We start from the raw sequence: 24,476 nt of genomic DNA on the forward strand, positions 1-24,476 counted from the left end.
TGCTGCTTTGAAAGGTTTTGATTCTGAAACACATTTCAAGAAAAATATTTTGGTATGCTGATCTCCTAGCAACCAGAAGGCGGCAGAGATTCACACTTGAGATCAGAGATCAGGTGACAATACAAAGTCTGAGAAGTCCTCTCCAGCCATTTGCTCAATTACACTCAGTTCTGAATTTACAAATCTGTGATAGATGTAGTTCTCTCCAAAGGCTCTCAGCCCCACTTTTGAGACAGATGCAAAAAGAAGGTATGAAGCTTTCCAGGGTCACATGGATAACTGCATAGTAGGTGGATCTGAACTGTACCGATGCTGATGTAATGCTACTAAGTAGATACTAGGAGCAATATACAAACCCCTCTTTAATAATAGGATAACTGCTGCTTTATTTGCCTCCAGAAGTAGCAGATGAAGTATATATTAAAAGAGAAGAATTCAGAGAACATACTTGTACTTGTTTTTTACTGAAAAAATATTTTGCCTACGACATTTCCTCCATGTATTTCTGTTCTTCGCTATTACTGAAATTATGGTATATTGGTTATTTATTCAATGATTCATTTCCATAGTTCATATGTTTTCTAGGTCTGTATGCAGCTTGTGTTGTTCAACTTCATTTATAACACATAACTTTACTAATAAGTACAAGAGTTCTATTCAGACAGTAGTAAAATTCCAAGGCATATATTATCACACTTGTATTACTGACATTATCACTTCATATCATACTTCTTCCCCTGAATTTCACAAAGCGATAAATATCATGTATTTACCATCAGCATAAAAATCCCAGATGGCTTTAACCAAAAAACTGACGTACGTGGATTTCAAGACTCAAGATGTATAGCTCTGTCCAAAAACAATTATTAGTAACTTGATTTCCAAAATGAAGACATACCATTTGTAATCAGATTGACTGAAATGTTAACTTGGTGACATTCCAAAGACTGAAGTCAACACCAGAACACACAAAAGGAAGTACTGCTTCACTTTAAGGACAAGACACACATCTGCCTTTAAATATGTTTGGGGTTTGGGAGTTTTTTGTTTCTTTGTTTGCTTTTGGGGTTTTCCCCCCCCCCCCCCCCCTTGGATTGTAGTTAGAGAATACAATAATAGCAATATTAAAGATGTTTTTTTTTCCTAGTATTTATAAACATCTTCAGAGGCAAAACAAATCATGTAACACAGCTTGGCCCTGAGACACCAACTAAATTTCAGAAAGAAAGCTTAAACTCTGCTTAGGTGTTATTTAAGGAGCACAGACTTCTGAAGCACTAGTTCCTATTAGTTTGTCTATTAATCATGAGGCCAAGAGAAGAATCTCTTTCAAAGATCCTTAAAGGGTGAAGACTAGTGTTTAGCATGCAGCTGGTACCTTCAGATTTCTATCATTTACTCTGGTCTGTTCACATGTAGACTAAAGATGGAATATTTTGTGGGTACGTTGCTATATCCACTTTTTGTTTGTAATAAGTGGTAAAGCATTGCCCGAGTTTTAAAGACATGCTTTCCCTAAAGCGCAACTCTGTATCAAGAAATCTTAGGTATGTACATAGTGGAAGTCATCACCCCAAAATACTGTGTCAGTAAGTATAAACAGGCTCAGAAGTGGAATATACCAATTCATGGAATATTCATGACGATAATTAAATCACCTAGACACATTGTCTACTTCAGCAAGTCACAACAGCAATGACTGCCATTTCTTGGGAAGGTATACCAACGAAAAAAAATGACTTTGTACTTGCTTTGTAACTCACATACTTGCCCTAAGCACGAGCCCTGTCAGGTAAGGATGTCAGGCTGACAGAGCACATTTACTATGAGAACATAACATAAGAAAAGATGGAGATTTTCTTCTGGTCAATAAGAACTTCTTGACAGAAGACTTAAGCAGATGATCATTCTGGATGAGCGATTGTCTGTGCATGTCACCGTGACAGTTTATGGTAACAACATGTCAGCAGTACAGTACTATACTATGGCCATGACCTTATCATCACCTGAATAAACACCAGACATGGCTTCTTTTGCTAAAGGGGACTTGTTCCTGTCAAACATACTAAGCAACACACTTGAATATGTACTTTATATTAAATAAAGGGAGTTTTAATGTGCTTAAGGATAAGACTGCGTTTCTATATTCTTGTGGAGCAAAAGAAGTATGCTAGAAACCTCACTGTATCAAGCTAGTCTCTCTAGTGAGACATAAACTGTCACACAATCAAACTAATTTTGGCAGTAAAACATAGGTTTTCCCAAAATTACATAATGTACTCTGAAGTTTTATCCTGCTTGTTTGCTGAACAGAAAAAGGGAGAAATAGGACATTTAAGCTACTCTTCCCCTGTTACCACTGCTATCACTAAGCGTTGAACAATTCTGCACTTTTGGTAGGTCAGAAGCAATCCTTATTTTCTGGATCTGTATGCCTTGAAATGATTTCATGCAAAGAAAATAAAGCACTTTTGGAACATGAGATTTACATTCAATGAATCTATACAGCACTCATCAAAATTCATCCTAGTCAGGTCTACTAGCAAACAACACAAATCAATAAATTATCATTTTAAATATAAATCTCATTAAAAAATGAAAAGTATATTTGTGAGACCCACATTACACTTGCAAAGGGTACAAGTTTTCAAAAAAAAAAAAGGTACATGCAAAAATGTGCAGATGAAAGCAAAACACTAAAGGCATTTGCAAACAAATTATATTGTATATACAATGTTGCAAACAAAATAAAGTTCACGGTATGATAGCCTCACATGCATTTTTTAAAATGCTAAGATCTCATCCTCTAATAATTAGTTAATTTCTGATGGATTGTATTACACTGAAAAGGAACACAAAGTAAATTAAATAATCTGTAGTGAAAATTTCCATACTTTTATGACACTCTGTATCACCCTTCCAACCCCATTTTGTTGGCTATGGCAAAAGCCATCTTTTAAAGACACTGCCCTTAATGCCAAGTGTGAAGCACTATGTAAATACGATATTTACCCCGTTTCTTAGATTTTTCAAAACAAGAAAGTTATGTACACTGTTTTGAATGGGATTGATGCTACGTACAGTTCTTATGCAGAAAAAGGAAGCTAGGTCACAATTCTCCTAACGCGTTCCAAATGTCTTCCCTGGATGTCATTTCCACGGCTCACGTACAGCACCTTACAGAGGAGACAACTTGCATTGCCAGGCACAGCAAGAGCCATGAAGCCTGCGTAAGCCTCAACATTTATCTGATATTGGAAACTGCAGATCCAACGTATCACACATTTACATGATCAACTGCATTGCTAACAGAATCTGAAATTAAGATGGTACACATGGTTATTGAGAGACAGCAATGGGTACAGCAGTCAGATGCACAGGACTAATTAATTTCTAATCTATCAAAGATTTCTTAAACCTGGTATCCAAGAATCGCCTGAACTAGCAGATTTGGTCTTGCCTTCTTCTCTTATGCTCTATAGTATGATAAACAGGAATGGGACATGGTCAGGTGGTTAAAATGGATTAAATGTTATTTTCCCTCTGAGATCACAGTAGGAGGCCTGACTGAAATGAGTTGTGAGGTCCCCAATGGACATTTTATATCATAAAACCATCACATAGAACTGAATACTGATATAAAAGGCAATATAGTCAGCTCCCACTCTAGGGAAAACCAAGATTGACTTGGAAGTAAGAAATAAACTTCCTTCTTATGGAAAAGGTGGTCTCTCTAGGTCACCTCTAGGCCACTTCTGAGGCTGAGTGGTAAGTTCTCACGATGCCTGGATACTAACTTAGAGCAGAAAAACACAAATAACAGGTTCGACTGTCAGTGCAGGCACTCCTCCAGCCTTCACAAAATGCAAATACTCTCTCCTCAATCTAGAAATATTACCTCTATCTGGACATAACTGTGCTGACAAATCTCAGGCAATGCACATAATACAATTATTTACAATTACAAGGCTATCACAACAATGTGGGGTTTTGTTTATTCGGTTGTTTGTTTGTTTTTCTGTTTTTTTTTTTTTAAATCTGATAAAGACCCTGATTTTTAGAGAAATCTGATGTGTAAAACCGGTGTGGAATTTGGAACTATTAATGAAGTGTTACTAGTTATTAGATGGCATTCTAAGCCAGTTTAGGCAAGTAGCCACCACCAATTTTAACAACTTAGGGTTCCAGTGACTGTGATCACGCGATTTTGTTTTCTTTCCCAACAAGCATTAGGAAGCTCATGAATCTCTTTGCATGCAACATCCTTGACCGACCATTTGTATCAAAAAGCATCAAAACCAATACTTTAAAAAAAAAAAAAAATCAATCACCATGAATGATCACAACTCCCAACTTCAAACACGGAAAAATTAATTGCGCTCAGAAAATTGCTTAAAATAAAATCAATGCTAACCCCCCCCCCCCCCCCGCAAAAACCAAACAAAAACCCCATAAAACCCCAACAAACCCCAAACTCACTTAAAAACAAAACAGGAGGATAACGTATAAATTGAAGCAAATTGCTATTTACTTAGAGCTAGATCTAGAGAAAACAGAAAAGATAGGTTAAACTTTGTTGCACATGTTGCTTTCTGTGAATTATTCACTCAGACCTAAAAACAAAATTAAAATGCCTGAGTACTCATATTGAAATGCACAATCTTTTCCTGTTAAGTGAAAATATGTTTGTTGCGGAAGAACTGCCTTCTGCGCAGGTTAGTTTTATGTTTTGGCAACTGAAATGAAATATTCCAAGTGGCTATTGCTGTACTTGCAAAGAGCATGCCAATTATATTTATAATGATGGGCATGGTGTTTTTCTTTTCAAATTCATGCAGAGGTATCAAGAGGCCCAAATGGCCAAGAGTGAAATTTTGGCTTTGGTGTTCTACAGCTTCTTCAGCATTACATAAAGAAAGTGGAAAAAAAAAAAAAAAAGCTAGAAGCTGCCGTTCCACGCCCCCCCGCCCCCGTCAAAAAAAAAAAAAAAAGACCTCCCAAAATCCTGAGTACAAGAAGTTATATACTTTATCCAGCTATTCTCCACAAAATCCAGCTACAGAAGATCTGAAAAGAACGCGTCAAATAACCCTAAGGAAAATAATAAAAAACTTCCAGAGGCTATAGAACGTAAAGTATAAAATCCTAGTTCCACTGATACCAATGGAAAGGGTCGCTATCAGCATTCAGCAAGAGCACGTTTCTGCTCAAAGTTCTGACACGATGCAAACTACAGGTGTTTATGAAAGGGCAGAATTCAGATTTTCATCCATAAATCACAAGTGCTGATTTTGTAAACCAATTCTCACAGATGACTCTGTAAAGCCATGCAGAACTAATACAAATCAAACCAAGGTCTGGATCTGGCTGTATTTCCTAAACTGTAGGACCAGTTTCAAAACTATCGCTATTCAGAGAACCCACTGGGTTGCTGAACCATTTTTTTCTTAGCTGTGTTAACTTAGCTGCATTTTAAAGGACAGATAACAATAAAAAAGAGCCACAAGGCATGAAAATCATTCCTCGGTTATCTGTGACATCTTGGTTTATCAAATAAAACATTGATTCTAGGAACAGAACTATTTACTTCTGTAATCTCTTAAATAAAATTTTACATAAATACTTTGTTCAACAATAATGACTTTTGATACCTTTCAAAATCAGTTCACAGACATATAAATAAACTGATTATTAAGAAGTAATTACTGTGAAACAAGAAAGAAAAGAGCTAAAGGAGCATAAAAAGGCCAGAGAATAGTCATAACTTCTTTTAAATAAAATAATAAACCTGTATTACGACAGAAGATGCCATACAATGCAAACCCACTACAGAATGAGGGGAGTACATTAAAACACTTGTTGCCTGAGGAAAGATGACTTTTTCCTCTGGTCACTACTCCAGAAAATATAAAATAACCAGCATGTACAGTACTGGTCCGTGATTATCCTTTGCAGAGTTGTTCAAGTGGGCAGTTCTGAAGATTAATGGCATGGGTTGTATTGCTCCTCCTGGTCCAGTGGCTGACACTTTCAAAGAACTAAAAGGCAGATAGATCTGTTCTGACAGGATGGGATTTTAGATATTTACTCCTCATCTCTACTCAAAGGTCCTTGTATCTTCCATTTTCTTTTTCACTTTCTCAGCTGTTCTTGAAATCAAACACTATGTGCTGGAAACACAAGATGAAAAAAAGGCCCAGATAATTTGTCTGTCAATGGCTCTTTTCTGAAGTCCCAGCTCAACTAATCTGAAGGGCCAGCTCCATTAGAAGCTTGAGTAGAAAAAAAAGTGCCTATGATTCCCTATATAAATAGCAGAAAAAGTGCCAAGACCACTTGCAGAAGTACAACTAGTGCACCTGCAGAAAGACAATTTAAAAGGTTTAGATTTTATGATGGAAAGACAAAGTGCGTAAGTCTTTCCTATCGCCCTGCACACAAATAGCTGATCAGCTGTGTGGATTTAGGGCTCTGAGGTACAAATTGAGGCAATGGATTTCTTCGCTCAGCTCTGCTTCAGAACAATTGCCTCACAGCAAAGCCATTTCACTTGACTTTGCATCATTTATCAGGACATAGCACTCAGACAGTAAATTGGATGATTGCATTTACTACTCACTTTTTAAGGGCTTGATAAAATAGAAAATTATGCTTGGGCTTCACACCTCTAAAATCCAACAAGAGCTTCAGAAGACCCCAGAATGATTTTTTTTTACGAGTCAGCCACCCTCCATTTTTGAATGGAAGCCACTTGTCTCACTCAATTTACGCCTATTGTACTAAAAGGAGGAGACCTGCTATAAAATGGTTAGCCCTTTCCCTCAGGAAATAGCGATTCATAATGGGAGCTGGACTAATTTTTCAAAGGATGAATTTAATATACGTAGTGAATGTGCAATTAAACACCCAATTGAGTATATGAATATTTAGAATTATTTTCCCAAGAGAAAATTAAGTGTTCAGCATTACTGAAGATAACAGGAGTATGTACCCAGTCGAATAGCTCAGAATTCAGTGTTTGATTCAGCAGTGGGACTTCAGGAACTTCTGTATCAATCCAGAAGAGAAAGAGAGAATAGGAACTACAGCTGGGAATACAAGTATGTCTGCAAAACGGCAATGACTCCTCAAAACATTCAGAGGAGATTCTGTGGCATCAGAAATGCAGAATAATCAATATCCACTTTTGCTCATTAACTTACATGTCCCCTCATTTACTCTGCTAATAGCACATTTCTCCTTCCATTCACCAAATCCAGCATTTTAGAATCGAAAAGGAAATGAGTAATAACCAAAAGTCCTTTTACTGATGCAACCAAAATGTTAATTACTTGAGAATATTGACAGGTTGTGCTACAATTATGCTTCTTTCAGACATCAATTGCTGTTCTGCTACCCCACCCCCTACATATTCTTACTGCTTACAAAAGTAAATTACTTTCCCTCATTTATACTGTATAAAGAAGGAATTCTCACTACTTTTATTTACTGCAGTGCTCTTGACTACAGGAGTAAGATAGCAAATTTTTGTCAACTATTTCATATTCATCTGGACAGATGTGGATTGGATTTATAAGTGCACTGCACTGTTTCACTTTTAGGTGGTACAGGTCACAGTACATCATCCTACAAATGCTGCATTAAGTACAAGGTAAATGGACATGCTCAGTTTAAATTATTCTGGGTAGTAACAGCCTTCTAGGAACTGAACAACAGAGCTCAGCGTGATTTGGTTCCAATCAACAATACAAAACCACTCTTTTTTACTTTGTTTTTTAATTATCAACTATAGATTTCTCAAGTCAGTATCGTTTCTCAATTTTCTTTCCCCTAGTACTTCACACAGAGGGAAAAAGAAAAGCATCTCAACGTGTACTTTCAATTTTTTAAAGCTATGTTTTAAACTAAGTTTACCAATAAAAATTTAAAATGTTACTTCAGGATGAAGCTTTAAGTGATAAATCTGTGCAGAGAGGCTTGTTTGGGGTTTTGGGTGGGGTTTTTTGTTTGTTTGTTTGTTTTTTGTTTTTTTTTTTTTTTTAACTTGGGTACATGTACTCAGTGGGCTGGGGGTGGATTTCTTAGTCACCTCAACACAGAACAGATTTATGATACTGAGGCAGGGTGTCTCCAGGTTTCTCTGATTAGCTATTATGGCTTGTTCCTTCTGCTCAAAGGGACAAGAAGCATTGTTATCAAAGTAGGAGGAATATAAGTGAGAAGTATGCCTACCAATCTCTTAAATTTGAAACACTTTCAGATGAAAGAAGACCCATGATCTTTCTTCAAAATAAACATAAATTTTCGCAGTAATCACTAAACAGCAAAATAGCTTGTGCATCATTCCATGAATCATGAAATCAGGAAGAGGTAAATAGGTGACTAAAAGAATCATTCAAAACACAGGATTGATGGCAGTGTGAAACCTCTATTACATAAACAGCTTTTTGGTACAGACTATTGTCCAGCAATTTTTTTTTTTTGAAGCCCTTGGAACAGAATTCTTTCATGTAGGAAGCAGAAAAAGAAATTAAGAGAGCACCTTCTTCAGACTGGATTATATCTAACAGATTAGAGAGGGTGTTTGAGGAGGGCATTAAGAACACAAGTGAACCAAACCTAATCTGGGGGGAAATAAAAGATAAAAAATAGCAATAAAAACAACTGACTCCCCTATAAACTCAGGGGAGACAAAGGCTAAGGAAAAAGAACCACAAAGCATCTAGTAGTTCACTGAGGATCAAGTAAGAACCAGCATATTTTGTAGGGATATAATTTGGCCAAATAGCAAACTCTGCATCAAGAAATCTGATCATTATCAATCAATCTGAACTCAGCCTGGATTATTCGAGAGGAACTCTCAGAATTTTGGGAATCGAGATGAGATTTTAAAAGGATGATAAATTAAAGAAAACCTGAGAAACAGGATGCTATTCAAGTAGATGTTGTTAGATGATCCCTTCAGATCCAGATCTCCAGGTCTAGTTTTCGATGCTTCTATAACTTCTATCCATACTGCCTACACATATGGTTTGAATTTTCAAGAAGGGTTTTTGGAGGGGATATAATATCATTAACAATCCCACAGCATTCACATCGGAAATAGGTATATAGAAACTTTAGGCACCTTGGAAAAAATCTTACAAAACAAAAAACCCCAGTGTCCTTCATAATGAAACATAAATAAGGTGTTGAAGTTTGCTAAAAACCATTTTGTTCATCATAGTTTATACATACACTTATATGTGCACACTGCAAATATATATTCATATGTATATACATGTGTATATATAGGGAGGAAGGAAGGGATGGAAGGAGAGAGAGACCTTGTTAAATGGAGATTTAAAATGTAATCTTTACAGTCCTATGTGCTAGCCATAAAAAGTACCAGAGGAAAAGAAATAAACAATCTAGTCAGAAAAAAAGTGAAATTACTTTCTCCAAAGTAAACTTATTTAAAACTAATGCCATTATTAAATAGAATCCTTTTTACAAATTGCCTTTATTCTGGGACTCTCTAATATTTTCCATTTAGTAAATCCTTATCCCTAAGTGCCTGCCAATAACCTCTGCATAAACATGCAAGCATCCACATTTCTAAACTTTATGACAGTTAAAAAGCAATTCTATGAATATTTATGAAGGCAGTAAATTATTACAATAAATATAGATATTTACACATTAGAACAACATCTTCATTTAATGGATGTGGAAAAAATGTTAATATGTGAACATTTTAAAGATGAAGTGGTTTGGCCTTCAGGGCTTTTGTTACTCTATTAAAAGTTAATTTAGGGCAGAAATTATGGCTTTTTCTTGAATCTTAACCCCAAAAGATTAAATCATGATCAAGCCTCACAACATTTTTCAAAAAATTAATCTGGTGATGGTATTTCCAGAGGCTGGATATTGAAACTGCTGTGCAGTTCTCCCTGAAAAAAAAGCTGCCTCTGGCTTCTTTTATGTGCTCACAGTGGTGACATATACTCAGATGAGCTTTAGGGCAGAGGAGCTAGGTGCTAGTGAGGTGGTTTTCATCAATCTTTCTGTCACCACACATTTTATGGTACTGGAAGAGAATGTTTCTGCCTACAAACACAGCAGGCAACTCAAGTTGCTCTTTTTCAAAGTGGGGTTCTGCATCACAGAAGTGATTTGCTTAATCACTAGTAATAAATTTCAGCATCTTTCCCCACATTATGATTCAAGGACATCAAGGAATCTGCTCTGACCTCCCTTAACTGGCTCCTGAAGTTCACCAGGGATTCCAATAATCTGAGTTCCACCAAAACACAAATTTCCTTCTAGCCAGAACACCAGAAGGCAGTCACTTTCAATCTGAAGGTGTGAGGAAGCAAGTATTCTACCTTTTTTTATGGTAGTTAATTCCAGAAGTTGTGTTTCAGTTCTGTTCTACATTTGTCTCGTTTCAGCTTTCTCCTTGTGAAAGTTTTTCTTTTTCTTTAATCCAGTTCCCTCTTTATTCAGAAATGATCCAGCTCTTACTGATTTATATATACGTTAATACTATCTCTTTTTTATCCATTCTTTTTATCACAGCAATGTAAGCTCTACCTGTTTGGGGTTTTCTCCCCCCCCAGAGTCAATGTTCTTTTTGATACTCTACCCTGCTATAAAGGTAGGGTCCACCTTCTTTCTTTTTATATGTATAACTTATGATGTGGCTGTAGTAACACATTCTTTATTTGAAAAGTTCCAGCTTAAGGGATGGAAATGTGTCTGTGTGGCTCTGCCGATACTCTAGGAAATGTGCACACTCTTGCCCTGATCAGACACTACATTTTGTTTCAGTGGAATGGAAATACAACACTCCCGATAAAATCTGAAAATCACATTCAATTACAAAAATAACTTAAGGTCAGATTGCTACAAATCTTGTTCTCGCAAAGCAGCTTAAATTTATGAACCTTACCAAATTTAATCAGAATTACTCATATTAAGGATTCAACTGCATACTGTAACAGCACATTAACTTCAGGCTTTTCTGCACACTCCAAATGCCCTGTATATTCCAATTCCAGGTTACTCCAAGCTCTGAACCCTATCGGCTGTTTTCAGTGTGTCTGAAGATGTGAGAGATGGGCCCAGTCGGAAAGACTGAAAGGAGAAGCTCCGAAGTATTTTGAACCTTGATCCTCCCCCAAATTTTGTACTCTATCCAATATCCCCAAAATACCAAACTAAACCTCTACAGCAAAAATATTGCAATACAATTATTTTTCCAAATATTCAAATTTCCATCACTTGGGCTTATTTCTATAAATTATCCCCTTGTACATCAAGCTGTTTTCTACCAGCACATACTTCTTTGTGTTAATGTGATGTAAAGACTAAAGAAATGTTGTTCAGTTTTCATGGTGAGTTTTCTGCCAGCAGCAGTTTATTATTTCTTTCAGGCTTTTTCCAATGGACTCAATATGGAGACAAAGAACAGTCGAGATTAAAAAAAAAAAAAAAAAGGCAAATTAAAAACACAGAAGGGGAAAACAGGAAAAACAGATGAAAACCAGCAGTTGATGATGATGGCAGTAAAAGAGAGGCAGGCAAAAAGCATACCCATGTGAGGGAAAATGCAAAGCTGAAAAATAGAGACGTGATTAGAAACTCTGTTATGAATATGAAACCTCAGTGCAGGATCTATAAAAATAAAACTCAAATCCAGAGTGAGATATTTTTATAATATGAAGTAATAATAATGAGAAATTAAAGAACATTAAAATGTGAAAAACACATTAAATAAAGAAATTAGAAATAAAACCACTAAAAATATATATATATAGCGACAGCTCTGTTATGAACTAATGTTCTGTTTTAATGTGATGTAAAACCAAGCACGTGGAAGACAGAGATAAGGAAAATATAGTCAGAGGGAAGTATCTGCTGAAACAGAAATGTGAGACTCAGTAAGTGCAGAAACATAAACATTAGGGGGAAAAAAGAGATACAAAAAGTGGATTCAGTGGTGAGATACTGGGCCCATTTAAACCAGCAGGACTTGCTGTTTAAGGCAATCTTTCTCTTTCACTTCAAATATTCCTTATGAAAGAAGAATCTATTTCTGATATCTTCCTACATATTTTCTCATACTTTTCATAGCTTACAATTACTCCACAAGCAAAGGGATATACTTTATATTCGAAGTAAAAGACAGTTTACAACCTCAAGAAGAAGAAATAACAAATAAAGGGCAAATTTCCTACCTGCGTGAGCTGAACACAAAAAGTAGGTTTGGAGAGTTATAGTTTTTAGGTCATATCCTGAGTGTGCATTTGAGGTCAATCTCCTCATCATACCACGCTTTGGCCCATATTGTGTAACTGACTCTGAATGTGCAAAATGGATTCCTTTGGAATAGCAGATGAGCACCAGAAGTATGGCTAATACACCTCAGCCACCACTCAGCATTTACTTCTTGGGACCAGACTACAGCTAACCCCAACTGAAAGTTCCTGAGATGCGCCCTGTCCTCAGCACTGACTGCTTTGCTCTACTCCTGCAACTGCACTACTTGCTAATTTAGACACAGTAAGTGCTTACAGAAACAAATTAAATTGCTAAAGAGTCCATCTCATGGACACTGTAGACAGTGCTATTACAGCAAACTGTGCATCTTTATCAAATTCCTACTTTATAAACCCCAGTTGCTATTTCATTGTTTTTTTTGTCAGTGAGCAGGGAAATGCAGCAGAAGATCTGTTGGTGGAAATGATGCACAACAGCCAAGTTCCAACAATGATAACTGACCTTTCACAGGCGTAATTAGATTGCATCTAAATAATTTACATAAACAGCTAAAGCTACTCAGTTGAAAATGGCATTTTTATTGAGACAAATATTATTCCTATAGAAAAAATATTAAGTGGTTATTTTCTGAACCTTTGTTGTGGTCCCGATTGTGCTTTCTATGGCTGACAGAACAGATCCTGATTCTCCTAATTATAAGATCTGGAGTTACTGTTCTTTTATAATTGCTTTTGTGAATTGGGAATGAATTGTTTAAATATTTATTGGGCTAGTGTATTTTCTGAAAGGCAAACCGGCATTTTTGTTTATAAAATATTTGCAATAGAAGGCAGTTACTTGACATTTAGAGTTTAAATGTGGTTTATATGTTGAGTCTACTACGTTTAAGGGCCATATACAAGAGGACTAGCGAGCTCCACCTCTGCGCTGTGGACGAGAAAGAACGGACACACACATACCCACGTACACCCCTCCCCACATGTAACTGCAACCAAAGAGGGAGGAGGGAGTACAAGACAACCATGGTTCTCCTTCTGAACTGGTGGTAACCCATCCATAGACCTAGAGGTTTCTAGTGATCTTACAGGAGTGACTGATCATTAATGGTGGGGGGAATAAATGCCTGTGCCTCCCAGGGTAGTCTGCTTACGCATTCTCCACAGCAGAAACCACCACAGAAGTTAATGCTCTTTTCCCACTCTCAGTCCCTGTCTTCCCTCTGAGGCGGTAAGGACGGCAAAGGCAAATTCTCCACAGAGCAAGACTATATTATGTCATGATGAAATCAAGTTACAATGTCATTTCTTAAACGAATCCACAAACAATAGCATCAGTCCTATAGCGCACGCTCTTGGTTTCTACCTCACAATCTCCGTCGCAAGGACCAAAGTGCTGAGTTTCAGACACAGTCCAGTGGGACTGGAAAGACCCGCAGAGGCCTGAGGTCAGGCGAGCACACACTATGTGCCACAGCACGCTGAAACTACAGCCCGCAGGCCAAGTACTACATGCAATTGTGCAGAAACAAAAGATTTCAGTGCAATGTTATACATACATTTTTAGCAGACACAGAGACAACTATTTCCAATCTCAGTTACCTTCCCTGCCCCCTCCCCCATGCTTTATTATTTTTTTTTTAGGGATTTCTTTATTTGCCAAAAGGCTTATAGTACACCCAGAGAAAACACGGCATACTACTGGGGCAGTGTAAGATATGCAACAAAATAAATAACTGTAACACATAAAAGGCACAGCAGATCGAAGTGGCTAGTATTAAGAAAGAATCTGAATGCCAGTAAATCCTGACTTATTGGGATAGAATGGGAAAGTCCTTGTTTTGGTATTTTGAAGCTGAAAAAACAAATAAACATTCAGCTAAAGCACAGCAAGCATTTGACTAACCTTATAAAGCAAAGGGGATTGTCCCAGCTTCAAAAGTGCAATTTTTTTGGTCACATTTGTAATGGCTTGAATCCGGATCAAGTCTTCCACGGTCCCGTACTGTATATCAACAAGTTCTGCCTGCAAAGAGAAGACAAAGTTGAGGCTGTACCTAGAACCATGCATCACTGAGGGTGCTCCTTCCACAGAAACAAAGTGGTTTGCATAAGTAAAAGCACCTGCGCAGAGTTCTGCAATTACCTTACCCCCACTTCCTAATCAGGAATACCTGTAATAACAAAGAGCTTAAGAATTCAATCTGATAGGTAAATTTTTATCTTTGCATTTTTCATTCATAATTCATCAGCTGTGATAAACCCCTTCCCTTTTTTTTTTTTTTTTTTTTTTTTTTGCCAGTGGTTATAATAAGTGGTGGTGATTCTGATGAGAATTTCCCCTCATTAGCTACAGGAATGCATTTAAAAACATGTAAAGGATACTAACTCACTTCTGTTAATTTTCTTAACAGGGATTTAATGTCTTAAATTTTCTTAAAAGGAATCAGATTCTTGCAAAGCATTTCAGAAAATGAGTAAATGATTATACCAGTCACTTATGAAAATATACAGATAATACATACTCTACCAATATATAGTTTTATTCTGCCATCTCATATGGTTCCTGAGCAGCCTACCTTAACTATGGAAATATTTTCTTATAATCCATCAGTTATCCAAGCATTATACTCAGATAACCATAGCGATAAGAGACCACACTGCTCTGACGTGTAAACTTTTCAATAAATACATATTTTTAAATTATTTAGAACCACTTCCAACAAAATTAAAAGTGTTTAGAGCATGCTGATCTTCAGCTCTTCAGTTAGGACACTGCAAGAATATGTAGTAAAGGTCTAAGTTATTATTAAATGTCAAGCATTGGCAGTGATGGAAAAATATTTCAAGATCTGTTCTCAAGGATTTTATTTTTTTTTTAATATATATATAATTTAAGAATGACCAAGGGCATTTTTCTCACACATTTATAGCAATAAATTCTAGTGAAGACCAAGTATGAGGATAATCAGTCTTGTACATTATTATTTTAGAATGTTATGAAGCTCTCAGGACACAGCTGAAGACATTCTGGAACCTCTAAATCCCTACACACTATTCACATAAAACACAAATACAAGAAGACCCAAGAATATTACATGAGTGTTTAAATATTAAAATAAGAGGAGCAGTACAAGATGGAAAAGTTTCTCTTTCAGTTCAGTTTTGGTAATTTAAGTATGGATTCATTGCCAAAGGCAACAGTTCTGATTTTGGGCAGCCCTACACAAACTGTTTAAATTCCAGCAATAGTTGTTCTGGATATGTAGCATGTGTGAAATTTTACTAGATTCCTGACCACGGGTATTTTACTTATTACTTATACAACTGTATCTGAATATTTTGTCTCAGTTGAAGTCATAAAATTTTGCCAAGGTTCCTGTCTTCTTAAATGTATTCTTTTAAATTTTCAAGTTAACAAGTTTCTAAGTCAGTAACGTGTCATCAGTGCTGTATAAACCAAGTGTTTAGAAAGGTCAGCCAGAGTTATAAAACACTTCTGGAACAGGCAAACATCAGATTTAACACCAAATACTGAAATGTACAGGAATGGAAAAATCTTGCACTTCATACAGTTTCTTCTGAAATATGTGGGGGTTTTAATATCTAAAGAACTTGAAAACTATTTCATAAGAAAATTCAAATGGTGACTTACACGCTGAAATCAATACATTTTTTTTCCTGTGTGATCATTGTATTTGGAAAATATGATAAAATCCAAAGAAGAAGTTTTTATACTAGCGGAAGCTATTTTATATTTTACCTAATCTGACGCCTCTGGTTATAGAGTTCACTTCAAATGTGGAAAGGATATTAACCAGCGTACTTCCTTGAAGTTCACACAAATTTTACCTCATTCTGTAGATCTCAGCTTTATTTTAATTTCTACCTACAGACATGTCAATAGATACACTTTAGTACAATAATTATTAGATTATCAAAAAACTTATTACTTGAGAGGTTATATCTCGGCCGATTTCTGGGGAGACCTCTAATCTCATTCCGTTGGACCCAATGCCTTTCACACCTACCCTCAAGCAAACCAAAAATCAGAGCTTTCATCATTTTCGTAAGAGACAAACTACACTGAATTTTCCTGAGGCAAAATCAATACACAAAGATACAACATAATGAAGTCTCAAAGCATTTGTTTCTACAGTATGCCTGTGTGAAAAGGAGATCTCTGCCCATCTACATTCCTGTGCTGCTCCTCTTCACATCATTTTTGCTAGCTGCTCCTCCAGGGTGCTATCCTCTGCTCTGTAAACAACAAAACTACATGTTTGCACAATTATTAATGCATTTAGCAACCGCCCTTGGATGTTCTTAGTTAATTTATGGATGCAAACTGCATCTTCAAGAGCTGCTCACTGGTCTTTTCCAAGCAACATACGAGCTCAACAAGAGCAGGCTGAATAAGAGGCCCTACAAAAGCACAGCTCATTTTTTAATTATGTGAGAACCAGACCTTGACTCCCTGCTGCCCCAAACACTCTGCAAACCATGTTCTTTGCTCCAAATGTTAAAAGTAAGCCTCAATGCCAAAGCTATTAAATACATTCATACACTGAGAGTAAATGTAAGAAGTCATTACATAATGAAAAAGCAGCTGGGGATAATATAACAAAGAGTTACATGTGCTTTCATTATACATCTTCTGCACGAAGGATATGTCAAAGCTCAAGGTATTAGAAGTCTTTCTTTTGCACTTGCCTGAAAATAAGTATGACCTAAGCCTCTTGTAACTGTCCAACTTTAGGGGTACTCTCACGCTTATATTTCACTGTAACTTCGAAGTGGTTCTCTTCTCATCACAAATCTTTGACTCTTAATTTTACCTTTTTGGGAACTGCGTGTAAAAATGCTGCACGTGTCTAGCAAAGTAAGTTATGACATCCTGGTGACATCACATATAGCCTGGCAGCTGGAGGTTTGCACAGCTAATCTCAGATCTAACTTCAATTAAAATGACAAAACAAAGGGCATAAAATCTTTTCTTGAGTAAGACTACACACGGCTCCTCCCCTCCCAAACAAACTCAATAACCCACTGGAGGAGTTTAGAACAAAGTCATAACATTTTGGCAGTACAGTCCAGAAAGTAATTGGAAAACATTAAATTATAGAACTAGCTTTAAAAATTATTCTTACTCCTTCATTTAGTCTACGTTTGAGTAAAAGTTGTAATAAAAAGCAAAATATTTTGCACTACTTAATAACAACATCTCATCAAATACAATACAGCAACACTAGCTCAGAGTAGTCAGTTTTGTATTTATTTAACGTACTGGGGCTCAACTAAGTGGACCCTTTATTTCTAGCATAAAATAAAATATTGAAAAAATACACCTTTAAAATAATGTTAAAGAACCCAATTGAATCCAGAGTGCTACACTCTCAATAATCCACTGAGAAATCAGCAGTCCATTTATGTTGCACGTTGTCCTGTTTTAGTCACAACATTCCTAACGCCTCCAAAAATGAATAAAGATTTAATTTGCTGTTCTTTTTTAGATATGCTTACAACGTGACATAATCCTCATTTTACACATTCCAGATTTTAAAAAAGCAAAATATCCTACCCCAACTACCCATATTTGATAAACTACTTTCCTTTGGTAGGATAATTCTGTTCATAAATAAAAGAGAACTCATTCTTTTATCAGGTGCCCAAAAAGAGCAGTTGTGTACTTGGTTTAGATATGCAAGGTAAAATCCTCTTACCCTAAACCTGGGAAACTGCTAAAGAATGAGTTGTTTTATCCATTTGAATTAGGTACTTACTCTTCGAATTGTTTTGTGGTATGCTGCTTGAAAGAGACGACTATTTAGGAACAAATTGCAATGTGCAATATGGAGTTCCATAGTATTCCCCCATGCATGAAATGAAGTAGGGGTAGGTAATAAAACAAACATTTTTAGAAAAAGTAATTATTTTATGTTAGATTTATTATTAGTTTCTAAGTCCCAAGATGATGCTCAGTGAGTTGTAAACATTCTATCTTAAAAACTATGATAAAATCCCCCCAAAACAGAAAAGACAAGCACACTGAAAATGCCACAATCAAGACAGCCAATGATCTTTTCCCAATTTCTTCTATTTATCTCCAAAATTAAAGAGAATAAAACAGCGTACTTCATCCAGTCATGGATGAAAAAGAGTAAAACAGGTTTTGGAAAGGAAAAGTCTGAATAACTGTACGAAGCAGGTGGCAGCCAGGGTCTTGAAGATGCTGGGTACCATTTTAAAACTTTGCTTTCTTTACAAACGCTGAGGCAATTAAACAAAAAGGATAAGCTACATAGGTCAAAAATAATAATGGAAGTATGTTTTTCGTATCACATTGTTATCATTCAGTCCACTTGAATGAGAAAAGGACTTTAATAACAGCATTACACATCTGCATCCAGTAAATGGCTAAGAGGCAGACTGTGGCAGGATAAAGAGTAAGGGAAAAACCAACAGAAAAAACCCAAACCTCCAAGCCAGGACACCCAGGAAGGGAAGTTTCTCACCACCACCAAAATGCAGATGGAGTCAGTACAGATAAGGTAGCTCTTAAATGCATCTGCTCCAGCTGTCAAGGCTGGAATCTCAGCGTAGAAAAGCACCACACCTAAGCAAATAGTTTTACGATTATTTCTTAAGAGAATACATTAACGTCAGTATTGAGCAATCCCAAAGAAATCTCATCTGCAAGGTGTAAACTTACGCAGAAAACAAACCCAGAAGTAGCACACAGAATGGCTGTGGTGAAAAATCTCTTCTTAATGTTACCTGTTGATGCCACCACAGTTCAGTAACCTCAAATTATGAATATATTTTACCAAATACCAATCAGTTGACTCATATTAATGAAAAAACTATTTGGGAGATCAGGATCGTAGAAGCTGCAGCTATGAAAATGACTGATACTGAAGCTTATATTCCTGCCAGTTCTGACCAACCTACCAAAAGAGCGTCAGAAGCTCCAAGTATTAACAAAAACTAAACATTAAATGCTCTGCACATAATATATTTAGGATTGCTTATTCCTCAGAATTAAGACAATTTCTCCAAAAAGTAATTCTAGAAGTATCAACCCCTCAGTTCTGTGACTGTTCAAGGTTTACTACACCCCCTTCTTTCATTCAAGTCAATGTCCTTTATTTGTCCTTCAACATTCAGCTACTATTTTCAGGTTGTTCACAAAATAAAGGTAACAGAAACATCCAACGCATGATCAATCACAAGTAAATAACCTTCAACTAGTCATCCTGCCTAAGTAAAAACTCCAAAATATATTTGCAAATTCTATCTGAGAAAACAGTAAGGCTAACTTTAATTAAACACTTCACTATAATTTATTCGCACAGCTCTGAAATTGAGGCTGAAGGCAGCATTCAGCAGAGCATAAAAGTAAACTCAAGCTGGCTGCAGATCAAAGCTGGACATCAACAAACGCAAAGAAAGCTGCAAACATAGCTCTCCTCTAAAATTAGAGAAAAGGGAGAAAGAAAAGGGGAGATAACGGAGCTGTGCCCAAGTATGCCAAATCAGTTGCTCTTGGAAACTCTGCCACACTTGCTGACAGGAGCTGCTGCTCCCATTTCAGCCAAAAGCATCCCTCCGACAATCAGGGAACCACAGCTGCCTCCCTGTGATTGCTACCACCTCCTTTGTTGTCCTTTCAAACGCACCAGAGAGAAAACAAACAGCCATAGCCATCCTTTATATACTTACTGTATTTCTACAGAAATGTTAATATTCAAAGTTATCTTTCAGACTTTGTCCTTCACTTGGTTCCAGGCAAAGAGAGAGAGAGAGAGACCTTCTGTGTCTGTGGGTTTTGTGGCATTCATCTGATGACTTTCTCTAGTTCAGCTGAAGTGCTGAAGGTTGAACTAAGAAAGTGATGTGCCAAACGATTGATTTCTTGTACAGTAACGACACTTGATATACGAGTAGGATTAGTTGAACAGACCTTCATGGTTAGGACTCACAGAAGCCAAGTGCAAGTGCAGTAAGTTTTATTTTCTGTTTTATTTTGCTAGGAAAAGATCTGAGAAAGCATGACCAAGGGTATAATTTAACATTTAGTAAAATAAAGACAATTCAGATTTGAGATAGAAACAAATCAGGAAAGAATTTGAGAGAGATGACAGAGCGATTTTTAAGAAGAGAGTTCTCGAGGCGAGGGGGAGGCTTTCACATGAAACAGTCTTAGAGCTGCTTTTGCTACAAAAGTCCTTTCTTTAAAACTCAGTTTTCATGCAAATACCATACACCAGTGTTTACAATAATTTCAAAATAACACTAACTGTGAAATCCCCTGGTGAGCTTTCTACTCTCTATTTACTTTATGAAAAATGTGGGATAAGGCATGCCGTCTTCTGGTAGCAAATACCGTTTACGATGTTTTGCGTGTCCTGTGGCACTTGGGCATTCCCAAACTGCCTGGGAAAGCTAGTAGATAGATTTGGGGTAACTGCACAGAAATGCCTCTGTGAAATCCTATGAATAATTAAACTATATATTCGAAAGTAAATTCCTCTACTTTGTTGGCCAAATTTGGACACTACTTATCCAGACTCTATTTCTAGTAGCACAGGATTCCCTATCCTTGAGCTTCTTCTTATGTCTTATTAGAAAACCAGAACAAGAAAAATAATCTTATGCCTTGAAAAAATAATAACCTTACATACTTACAAGCAACTGTATGAGGAAAGCCAAAAAAAGATGATTTGTACAATTTGAATTTGAACAGGCTATCTGAGCTCAGAAAAGCAAATTATTACCTACCTGGATTAACCGAAGCGGATATTGCTCTGTTACAATACAGATGAACTTGACCAACAATGTCTGGGCAGATTTAAATCACAAAAATTCAATATTGCTCCACCTAGCAAGATACATGTGTGTGTGTGTGCGTGGTCATTAAATAAGTAGGTCATTAAATAAGTGGTGGGTTTTACCTACAAGCACTCCTCTTCAAACAGATTCATGGCATTTCTTTCATGGTTGTTAGCACCTTACTCTAGAAGCTTTCTGGTTTTACTTCAATATTTCTACCCATACAATGAAATTCCAGAGTAATTCAATATGATTCACAGTATCAGCTTCCAGTCAAAAAGGATTCTTTGTGCCTAGTTTTTGTTACATAAAATTGCACACTACATTACAATGACAGCTAAAACTGTAATTTGTACCCAAACAGGAAGAAAAAAAAGATGTCCCTTAACCTCAGTTTGATAGTTTGCTCTTGCAGATCGAATTCCATCACAGACACATTTTACACGCTCCCTCTTCCCCCTCTGCCCCGCTAACACAGCTCCATCCCAGGCAGGGCTCTACTGAAGCTTCTCCTACAGGTCACTTTTGCTGTTCCAGTATTGTTTTTACAAAGACATTGGGGTTTAACTTGTTTGCTTGCTTGCTTGCTTTTTACAGCTTATAGCAGGGTTTTTTCCTACCAACTCCCAGGGAGACTGAATTAAGATTGAAGCCTTTTTTATAGCCTACAGAAAAGACCCTCTTCTGGTTTTTATGGTTACAGAGCCCCAGATAAATCTGAGCTGATGTAGCTAAGTTCCCTGTTGATAATGCTCATCCTATAGACTCCTCCCTCTGTATTTATTTTCAAATTTATTTCTGCTTCTTTCAATTCATTCTTACTTTCCCCTTGCTCTCTGTCCCAAATCCCAATGCTTCGAGTTTCCCTTTAGCAGAAGGCAAAACTAATACTTGAATATAACTTCTTAATTTATGATATGCAATGAGATATCCAAACAAATCTTTTTTTTTAAATCTAATTAGATTAAATGCAAATTTAGTTTTTCAAGTATTCTGAAATAAAACATTCATATTTTCAGTCACAGTAAATTCATATTTATTTATTTTAAAATCTCTAAGAATATTGCTTTGGTTATGAAATATTGAAGGACACAATATCATTTGATGCCTGAAACCCTATCAGAAATTTTATTATTTCAAACTTTCATTAAGTAGTGCTGATTATTTGTCACCTCGCTTTTAAATTCTGATGATTCCTTCTTATATGTGTGTAATATTATTTATATCCTCCTCTTTATATGTTAACTGCTAAGATATTTAGTAGCATCAGTCCCTAAAGCATAAAGTCACGTTGATCATACTTTCCTAAGAAACAATAGCAATCTGTATTTGCCAGCCTACTTGGTTTAGCTTATGGAGGGATAATTATTCATGCAAATATACATTATATACATTTACAAATTAAACAGAGTAAGGATAAACTAAACAAAACAGAATTGTTCCGCTGTGGTGTGACATCTTAAAAAATAAATCATAAGCTATATATGTGCACAGTAAATTATAACGGTGTGATTTAAACCTGGCTTTAGAATTTTCAACGAAATGGCTTTATGTTATAATCTAGTTCCATTACATCAGAACTCAACAAATTCTGAAGGCCAGGCTGCAGCGAGGTGGAGGTTTTATTGGCTGCTCTCAAACCTGAAGGATGAAAGCAAAACATCCAGAGGCTGCAGCCTGTCCTCCTTCAATGGCCTTTTCATCATACACGGAATAAAACCCAGGCATTCCCTCCTACAGTTTATCAGGGAGTGTTTAAGACCAGGTTGGATAAGGCTTTGGGCAACGTGGTCTAGTGGAGGGTGTCCCTGCCCGCAGCAGGGGGGTTGGAACTAGATGATCTTGAAGGTCCCTTCCAACCCAAACCATTCTGTGATCCCATGATAGTAGCTACAACCATTAAGTCTTTAGAGAAGATGCTTGCACCTTACAGAAGGCGCTCTTTATATTCAAATAGGTTCTTCAGGCTGCAGCAGAAACTGTCAGCTATTGTAGGGAAGGATCAATCTCAACTGGGCAGGAGACACTACCAAATGGCACTGGGCACACTCCCCTCTATCTGGTCGTAGGCTCAACATGAAAAACGGTGAAACGTGACTTTGCAGCTGCACAGCCAAAGAAGGAATGTAATCTCCTGTCTGAAACGACAGGTGATATGAACAATGTCCTGTGAATGCAAACACCGTTTATCAAAGACAGAACATGTGTGCCAATTGCAGTGAAATGTTACATGGAAGTGCTTTTGAATCTAAGGGAAATTTAAATGTTTAATTTTGTAACTGTAATACATTTGATATTTTAATTTCCTAGAGAACATGTTTCAACTTTGTTCAATTTTTTCATTTTTAGAGTTAGTCTGGCTGTGTCAAAACAAAAATATCGAGAAAATAGCCTTACAATGCTCGGGTTTCCAATTTTTGCCATGATTCAGAACACATTTTGAAATAGTGCAATTTTCATAGGATGAGAAGCCTGTTTCCCAATCAACTCTCAAACTAGGGCATGCATAGTGCACTGAAATATATAGGCTAACTGTATTTCTATGCATACTTGCTAAACACAAAAACCAGACGTTGCTGTTACTGCAAGTACATAGATACATAAAGATAAAACAGACATCTAGCTCAAAGATGCAGATAATCACGCATATGTACAAGAGGAGGTCATCCACTGCACAAAGAGAACACTTGAACTTTCAGAAATGTCAGTGAGAACTCTGTTTTCCAGAGTATAATAAATGCTCTTTCACAGAGTACTTATAGCCCTTGCTCGGCCAAACATCACGCACTTGAACATAATCAGAGAGATGCCCAACCATGTAGGGCTGTAAACACAAATCTGAGTATTAAAGCAGCATTTTATCAAACCTGGAGAAGCAAACATGCAGTTGTGAAACAGAAAATGACATCTTTTCTCTCTCATGTGAATTTTGTTGTTTTGAGTCATTATATGGATGTATAGGTTTCTAAATTACATCTGTAGAAAAAGGACTGGGGAAAAATACATTATAAAATTAGAAATGTATTCAGATGACAGAAAAGGACTCAAACAAAAACAGGGAATATACTTGAGTAACAACAAATTCAAGTGGCCCAAATGACTGACCAAGACAAATATAATGATGGCCGTATGCGGGGAAACAGCACAGCTCTGTGTGATTAAACAAGTATATATTTCCATTTTTCAATCACCTAATGTTTTGGAAGCAGACTTATTAGAAACATTTCATGTTTGATTCAGGCATCATACATAATAAAATTGTACCATGAAGAAACCCAATTTCTTTGTTGTTTCTGACTTTCAAATTTTGTTTTTAAAAATGCACTCAATATTTTGGAATTGTCATTTGATCATTAAATGTGATACTGTATTCTGCATTGCTTA

The 24,476-nt window shown here is 36.5% G+C and overlaps 1 protein-coding gene across 8 annotated transcripts in view; it reads right to left on the reverse strand.

Moving 5' to 3' along the window:
- The window catches only part of NAALADL2 (N-acetylated alpha-linked acidic dipeptidase like 2), a 488,624-nt gene that overhangs the window by 199,059 nt on the left and 265,089 nt on the right, over positions 1–24,476 (reverse strand). For all 8 annotated transcript variants that reach the window (XM_075761534.1, XM_075761530.1, XM_075761531.1 and 5 more), the window contains one exon: positions 14,167–14,286. In XM_075761534.1, coding sequence (XP_075617649.1) covers positions 14,167–14,286 — 120 coding nt within the window. The remainder of the gene's footprint in view (positions 1–14,166; positions 14,287–24,476) is intronic.

Source organism: Balearica regulorum, chromosome 9 (genome assembly GCF_011004875.1).
Source record: "Balearica regulorum gibbericeps isolate bBalReg1 chromosome 9, bBalReg1.pri, whole genome shotgun sequence".
In the NCBI taxonomy this organism is placed as follows: domain Eukaryota; kingdom Metazoa; phylum Chordata; class Aves; order Gruiformes; family Gruidae; genus Balearica; species Balearica regulorum.